Source organism: Nanorana parkeri, unplaced genomic scaffold (genome assembly GCF_000935625.1).
Source record: "Nanorana parkeri isolate BGI_ZX_2015 unplaced genomic scaffold, ASM93562v1 scaffold1345, whole genome shotgun sequence".
In the NCBI taxonomy this organism is placed as follows: domain Eukaryota; kingdom Metazoa; phylum Chordata; class Amphibia; order Anura; family Dicroglossidae; genus Nanorana; species Nanorana parkeri.
The window spans coordinates 66,757-74,633 of record NW_017307613.1 but is presented as its reverse complement, the minus strand read 5'-3'; the positions used below and the strand labels follow the sequence as shown (position 1 = coordinate 74,633).

Here is a 7,877-nt window from a genome sequence, read left to right as displayed (position 1 = left end):
CACAGGCAGACTCTGCTGCGTGCGCGAGCACATGTGCAACAGCCGCAGAAGGCTAGGAGAGGTCGAGAGGGTCAACGACATCCAAGGGACCTGTTGGAGAGACTGAGAGAAAGTTACCCACAAAGGGTTGAGTACTGAAACGCTTGGAGCTGAGGAAAGCTGCTGAGCGATACTGAGGACTGCATATACGGAGAAATATGGTAACGTCCTGAGACTATAACACTGGGAGTGTATGGGACAGCCAGATGTCGGTGAGACCAAAACTTGATGTTTTGATGAAAGTCAAAAGAAACTGTTATGTTTCATTATGCTGAAGAAAAATAATATGTGAAGTACATCGATTGTTGGCCTTTTAGTGAATAAAGACTGTCTTTTTATTTTAAAGTCAGCTTCAGGAGTGGTCACTTAGCGCTCACCATTGTTCTATATTCCCCAAACTACCCCAATACATATAATATTGTGTGTATGTATATATTTCAAATTTGATACTTATCCTGTTCATGAATATTGTTACATAGTTTCTAGTTGAGACCTTTTGGTCTCCTCCTTGATCTACAATTTTCCTTGGCTTGGTCAAAAGCTCCAGTGTTGTGTAATAGTCAGGTTGGGTCTCAGCAAGGGTTTGGTGGAGCTTCATCAATGATTGCAGGTAGACTGACAAATCTTCCTGACTACCGGGGCCGTCACAACGGACTAGGGGTGGGGGCGCAATACATGCCTTGCCCTGGGCACTGACCACCCACACTATGCCATTGCTTCCGACAGAGGAGGCTCTTTAATTAGGCAAATTAGGCGGTCGCCTTAGGCCTCGCGGCCGCCTAATTTGCCCTGCCGTCACATTACCTCACAGCCAGGTAACGTCATGAGCTCTTAGCCCTGTCAAACGTTTGACATTGACAGGGCTGAGAGCTTATCCGTTTCCTCGGTCCGTCCATTCGGCCAGTGGTCCTCTGGAGCTCCGCCCACCAGCCACTGGGAAGCCATCTCACCCCTCCCATCCACCGTGCGAGGATCCCAATCTGGCTGGGAGGGCGGAGTTGAATCTGGCTGGGAGGGCGGAGTTAAATCTGGTTGGGAGGGTGGATCGTCAGGGGCAGATGGACGGAGACGTAGTCAGCAACGGCTCGTCCTGCACGCTCCCGCCCGTGAGACGCTCCCGCCCACGAGACGCTCCCTGCACAGTCCTGGGGAGAGGCAGCCTTCACAGGCTACAACAATGGTGAGAGCCCTGTGACCCTGGAGAGTCCTGTGGAGACCCTAGGTAGCCCCGGTTTAACCAGGGCTCTGTGGGGGCTCACCAGCTGTCTGTGGGGTCTAACAAGGCTGGTTAGACCCCACAGAGCCCTGGTAAGACCCCACAGAGCCCTGCTACCCTGGTGAGACCCCCTCAGAACCCTGGTAATTCCCCAGAGAGCCTTGGTGAGACCCCCACAAAGCCATTGTGAGACCCCATGCAGCCCTGGTGAGACCCTATGGAGCCCTGGTGCTTGTGAGACCCCACATCGCCCTGGTGAGACCAGGGCTCTGTGGGGTCTCACAAGGCTGGTTAGATCCCACAGAAGCCTGGTGAGACCCCACAGAGCCCTGCTACCCTGGTGAGACCACCTCGGAGCCCTGGTGAGACCCCACAGAGCCCTGGTACCAGGGCTCTGAGGGGTCTAATCAGGCTGGCAAGACCCGACAAAGCCATGGTGGGAGCCCTGGGGAGACCCTACGGAGCCCTGGTGCTGGTGAGACCCATCACCTCCGCACATAGCCATGGTGGGACCCCATAGAGCCCTGGTTAGACCCTTCGGAGCCCTGGTGCTGGTGAGACCCCACAGAGCCCTGGTCTAACCAGAGCTCTGTGGGGTCTCTACTGGGCACTTTGGGGTCTCCCCTGGGCTCTGTAGGGTCTCGCCAGCCCTGGTTAAACCCCACAGAGCCTTGGCGAGACCCAGCAAACCCCGGGGAGACCATATAGAGCCCTGGTTTAACCAAGGATCTGTGGGGTCTCAACAGGGCTCTGAGGGGTCTCACAAAGGCTCTCTGGTTGTCCCACCAGCCTGGTTAAACCCCACAGGGCCCTGGTTAAAGTAGGGCTCTGTGGGTTTTCACTATTCCTGGTTAAACCCCACAGAACCCTGGTGAGACCCCACAGAGCCCTGGTCTAACCAGAGCTCTGTGGGGTCTCTACTGGGCACTTTGGGGTCTCCCCTGGGCTCTGTAGGGTCTCGCCAGCCCTGGTTAAACCCCACAGAACCCTGGTGAGACCCCACAGAGCCCTGGTTTAACCAGGGCTCTGAGGGGTATAATCAGGCTGGTGAGACCTACAGAGCCCTGGTTTAACCAGGGCTCTGTGGGGGTCTCACCAGGGCTCTGAGGGGTATAATCAGGCTGGTGAGACCTACAGAGCCCTGGTTTAACCAGGGCTCTGTGGGGGTCTCACCAGGGCTCTGAGGGGTATAATCAGGCTGGTGAGACCTACAGAGCCCTGGTTTAACCAGGGCTCTGTGGGTTCTCACCAGGGCTCCGAGGGATCTCACCAGCCTGGTTAAACCCCACAGAACCCTGGTGAGACCCCACAGGCCTGAGCGGGGCCTCATGTTTAGGTTTCGCCTAAGGCCTCGCAAACTCTAGAGCCGCCTCTGGCTTCCAATATACCGAAAGAAAAACAAATCCTACCCCTAGGGTTTTTGTTTTTTAACTTTACTTCCACTTTAAAGAGTTACCGTTTTTCAGTTTCAAGGGGGCTTGCAATTTTGTTGCAAGCACCCGTGATAATTTTGGTATCATTTCACTCAAGGCAACCTTTTTATATTGTACCAAACAATGGGGATGTTATTGTGTTTGTGTGCATTTCATTTCAATGCTTTTTTTTTTTTTTTTTACTGAAACTTTGGGTTTAATAAACTGCTAATATTGTGTGACATAAACAAAGCTGCCACCAATTTATGATCCGGGGCCTCTGCTTTCAGAACATATATCTTTTTGAGGGGCTTTAGGCAATTTTCAGGCCCAAAATGTGAATTTAAACAGAAGCAAAAAAAATAATGCAAAAACATTTCTGGCAACAGAAGGGTTAAAACACATTTTAGTAGCAGTGCATCTTGTGAAAGGTATAGCGGGGCATATCTTTTGATTTCTAGTTCCAACTACATGTCTGTTAGGTGTTTCTATTTCACACAGCATACTTAAAAATAATTTATAGAAAAACTATTTCCTACCTTTGAGTGTTTTTCTTCAGTGGCCTTGGCCCAGACTGCAAGTTATGCGGAACAGTTTTGTGATTGAGTCGGTCCCCAAGACAAAATGGGACAGATTACACTTTCTTTTATTAATATGCAATGCTTCTAGATCAGCCTCTTAACCAGGGGTGCCTCAAAATTTCCACACATCTTAATGCCTCTGACGTCAAAGCGAGGGGCCTGACATGAAACAGGGGCTTCTGACGTGAAAGAGAGGGGCCTCTGACGTGAAAGCGAGGGGCTTCTGACGTGAAACGTGGGCCCTAATGTGAAATGGGGTTTCCCCGCCCCTAAAATCCATACCAGACCCACGATCTCGGATAAGGGCCCGGTATGGATTTCGGATGGACAACACAGAGGGAAATTTATCAAAACTGGAGCAGATGTGCATGGCAACCAATCAGCTTCTACCTTTAAATTTTCAAATCTTAACTGAACAAAGCCGCTGATTGGTTGATACATTTCCCCTCATAATGTTTTTAGACTGGGATGCCTCAAGCTTTTGCATACTCTTAAAAGGACGCCACGACTGGGGGGGGGGAGTGGAGAAAAGCGGTTTTAGATTTTTTTTTTTACTCTTTGTTAGGACATAGTGTTCACATCGATAATGAGATCTGCCAGCACAGTACAGTATTTTGGTAAACATCTCCCCAATAGCTTTAGCCCCATCCTTTAAATTATAGTAAATAGAAAAAAACACCAGTTTGAGTTTTCAGAAAAAATGCATTTAATAATTTTTTGTAAAGTTATCCTCTGTGAATAGGAACATGTAACATACAGTATATAAAATAGGTTTTTCCCCCAATTTGGCTGCAGAAGTGGAAATACATTTTAAGTCTGTAAGTTTTAAGTAAGAAATTCTGAATGCAATGACTATGATCATCTTCAGTAAACACTCATTGAATAATCACACTTTTGTAGTCTTGCCTAAGTTATCAGTAGGTCAGTCAACAACAATCTATTCAGAATGGAAGAGTCATGGGTGTTCCCAAGCAACCATAGCCACACACACTGAAATACATCAGCATATCTACAATTGTGTTTGGGTTATTGTTGCCAAGTGAAGGTCTTTTCCCTTCTCCTGTTTAGTACAGTCTTGTCAGCTTCCAGAGGGCTGGAGAGTTGGTGAGAGATGAGCAATTCAGACGTGGTAACCCTAAATGTTGGTGGTACAAAGTTCACCACTTTTGCTTCAACGCTGCAGAGGTTTCCAGACTCCAGACTGGCGCACATGCTGGATGGCGGTGACCGGGATTTCAGGCTAGTGAACGGTCAGTATTTTGTAGACCGGGACGGCTCCTTATTTAGCTACATCTTGGACTACCTCAGAACTTCTCAGCTGACTTTGCCATCTGATTTCTCGGAATACGAAAGACTTCAGAGGGAAGCAGAGTTCTACCAGCTTCAGGCTCTGGCTGAGCAGCTGGGCCAGGAGAATTTTTACCGGCCCAGGCAGGAGATCTTGGAAGTGAGGTTCCTCCTGCAAGAGACGCACGCTTTCTTTCGCATCTTCTGCTCATGCAGCAGTACGGTTGAAGCTCTTGCGGACCGCATTGTAATGTATGTCGAACAGTCTCTTGGAGGTCAAGGATGGAACTTCCCATTTTCTAACCAGAAACCTCTGGCTCCTGTGCCGCTACAAAGACCCTCACATCATGACCTTGTCTTCCAGTGTGGGACAGACCACACAACAGGAGATCAGTTTGGAGCCAGGTAAATTTACCAATTTGTTAATTAAATGAATTGTTGTTCTGCCCTGAATTACAATATCTAATTCACACACCAAAAAAAAAAAAAGGTATAGCTACTTGTAAAAGTGTTCCATGACAAGTTGCAAGCCAAAATTTAGGTCATGAACACATGAAAACAAAAGAAAAATGTCATGTATTGCAGCTTACCAGTCTTTAGATGAGGTGGCTGCAAGAGTTCCTCAGTTCTGGCTTTTTTTCCTTTTATATTCACCTGGTAATATCACATTTCCTGTCCCTTCATGCCAGATTTTTTCCTCCACTCTGTTGGGGCAGCTGTGGTTGTCACCAAGGCTAAACGTCAAACATGTCTGTGTTAGTTCATCTCCATTACATGGTGGGTTGATTGGACGAGTAGTAGTTTACACACTAAAGATAAGGTTCAGTGTGCTTCCCTTTAAGATTGCAGAAAATCCCTGGAAAAACAAAACTTCCTATGCATGGGTGACTCCACTCACTCCACTGTGTCTATGGAGGGAACCATGGTGGTCACTCAAGTTGGACTTCAAACATGTCGACTTCCCCTAATTTCCACTACAAAAGGGGTGGAGTAGGTCAGTCTCCCCACATTTCCATTACAGGGGGGGGGGGGGGGGGGGGGGGGTTGAAGAAGGAAGATGACATTGTTTCTGCTTGCAATTAATCTCACAGGAAGTGACAAGGACATTGCATATCTGGCAAGGTCAACAAGGTATTTTCTGTACTTGCTGAAAATGTTGAGCATGTAAATAGAAAAATAATGCAAATACCACATCTAAGGACTGGTACGCTGCAATATATCACATTTCAGTTCTTGGGTTTAGATATCCTTTACAATCATGAAAAATAGCTTCTCAGAGCTAAATACAAGTTTCCACATCACTGCAAATCCTGATATTAAAACCAAGCGCAGCTTGCCATTGGAATGTCACCAGAACCGCCTAATTTCTATGGGGCAGTCCAGGACAGCAGTGACCACGCCTTCTCAAAGGAGCAAAACGGCAGGTAAGACAGCTCCGGTAGATAGCTATAACCCTGGTATAGGGCTACCTGCATGCGGCGTCTCCTCTACTGGACCAAGATGCATTCATGCTCCTGCAGACTTTCATATGGCAGAGAAAATGGGGGGGGAGGGGTAAATAAATCTTTACATCATGCATGAACATCTCCAACCCTCCAATCCATGCAAAACACAGAGCCTTCTTTTGTGACCAGATTGTTTGGAAGTTTAGACACCCTGACCTAGATAAGCAGCATCGGTGTGCATCCAGTAACATGACAATAACTATAGGACTATTTTTTCTGGTCGACAATGGATCTAAGAACTAGGAACACACAGTTGCACATTCATAATTCTCTTCTGCAAGGTTCACCAACATTCTGACACAAGCGTATTCCTGTCACAGAGGTTAAACAAGGTTCTGCTCCACAGAAACCATGGATTCCATGAACTACACCAGGTCAATCGCGATGTCCTGTCTTATCTGGATCCCCGCTGCTCTCCCCATCTGTATGCAGCAGGGATCCATGGAAAAGTTAAAGTGAAGCTGCAGTCGGCGGAGGACAGAGCCGCTAACACAGCAGCACGCCGAGCGGTGAGAGGGAGAGCCGCTCGGCAGGATCCGACAGCCAGCGGCTCTCTCCTCACTGCACATGCTGCTGTTACAGCGGCTCCGCCCCCCCCCGGTGGCTGAAGTGTTTCCTTCACTTCTCCTCGGATCTCCCGCTGCCTCCGCCCGGAAGAGCAGCGGGGAATCCAGAGAAGTTGCAGAGTGAGTGCATGGCCGAGCAGCAGAGGATCGGTACCAATCCTCTATGCAGGGCAAACACTGGAGCGATCAGCTGATCACTCCAGGTGTTTGTAAATAACTGGGGACACATAGTACTATGTGTCCCGTTATTAATGAACAGGAAGTGATTTACATCACTTCTGTTCATGCATGAGTTTCTCAGTGGGGAGTAGCACTCTGTACAGAGGATCCTCCCCTCTGCAGTTTAGACTCTAAAATATTAGGCTGTATTTGTACTTTACACGAAGCAATCTGGATGTGCAGTTGGTCTACAGGGAAGAAATCAATTGCAATGCTCCCACTATCCTAAAATGAGAAATAAATCCTTTCTTTGAATCTGTGATGAAAAGTGAGACATGCAGATACCTCAGGGCTGGACAAACCCTAGGAGCTAGGTAGCCAATGCTCCTTACAAATGACAGCTGGCGCCTATAATTGAGGTTGGCAATGGAGCTGGCGCCTAAAAAAAAAAATCCTGCTGGCTACTGCATTGGATAGACTGACTCCCAATTTCTCTATTCATTTGTCCACCCATGAGATACATTCTCTCTTAGGAGGGCTCTACTGTGTTTTGTATTGTTATGTGCTGTAAGGAAATCGGTGAACCCTGCATATTTTCAAGTCATAAATTGTCTTTTTGTAACTCATCGCTGTAGGTATGTGTCCATAAAGCCTGACCAAAGAAAGCTATTGAATGGTACCAACGTGCTGGGACTTTTGCTGGACATCTTGCTACGTGATGGCTTTAGCCTGGTGAGCACAAGAGCCGTATCAGCAGAGGAGAAAGTAGAGTGTTACACATTCCAGAGGAAGAAGAGACCTGAAATCCTTACCATCTCCGAGAACTACAAACAGGAAAAGAATGTCAATAGCCAAGTGAAACAGAGCAAACCAAACAAAAAGAAATGATCCCGTACATCTCATCAGAAGACCTTACATGTACTGACCATTACATAATCATCAGTAGGAATACACTTGTATGTCAAATATGCTGCAGCCTTCAAAACAAGTTGGATGGTGAGCAACAGTGAACATGTCCAATTTTTGAAAGAAATCTTTGTAACCCCCTGGCTAACCATGAGCAGCCCCAGTCCTCACCATGCATTACACTGCACTGTCAGATTTTAGTTGGG

The 7,877-nt window shown here is 47.6% G+C and overlaps 1 protein-coding gene across 1 annotated transcript; it reads left to right on the top strand.

Moving 5' to 3' along the window:
• The first annotated feature begins 4,359 nt into the window (after nt 1-4,359).
• Nucleotides 4,360-7,653, top strand: KCNRG (potassium channel regulator). Its single transcript, XM_018569508.1, has 2 exons — nt 4,360-4,940; nt 7,401-7,653. The coding sequence occupies exons 1-2, from the start codon at nt 4,360-4,362 to the stop codon at nt 7,651-7,653; spliced, it is 834 nt and encodes a 277-aa protein (XP_018425010.1).
• Nucleotides 7,654-7,877: the final 224 nt, after the last annotated feature.

What these genes read in the sequence shown, in the direction of transcription:
- KCNRG (XM_018569508.1), top strand. Translation starts at nt 4,360, where the DNA reads ATGAGCAATTCAGACGTGGTAACCCTAAATGTTGGTGGTACAAAGTTC. An exon ending in GGAGATCAGTTTGGAGCCAG is followed by an intron (nt 4,941 to 7,400) that starts GTAAATTTACCA and finishes TCATCGCTGTAG; the next exon opens with GTATGTGTCCATAAAGCCTG.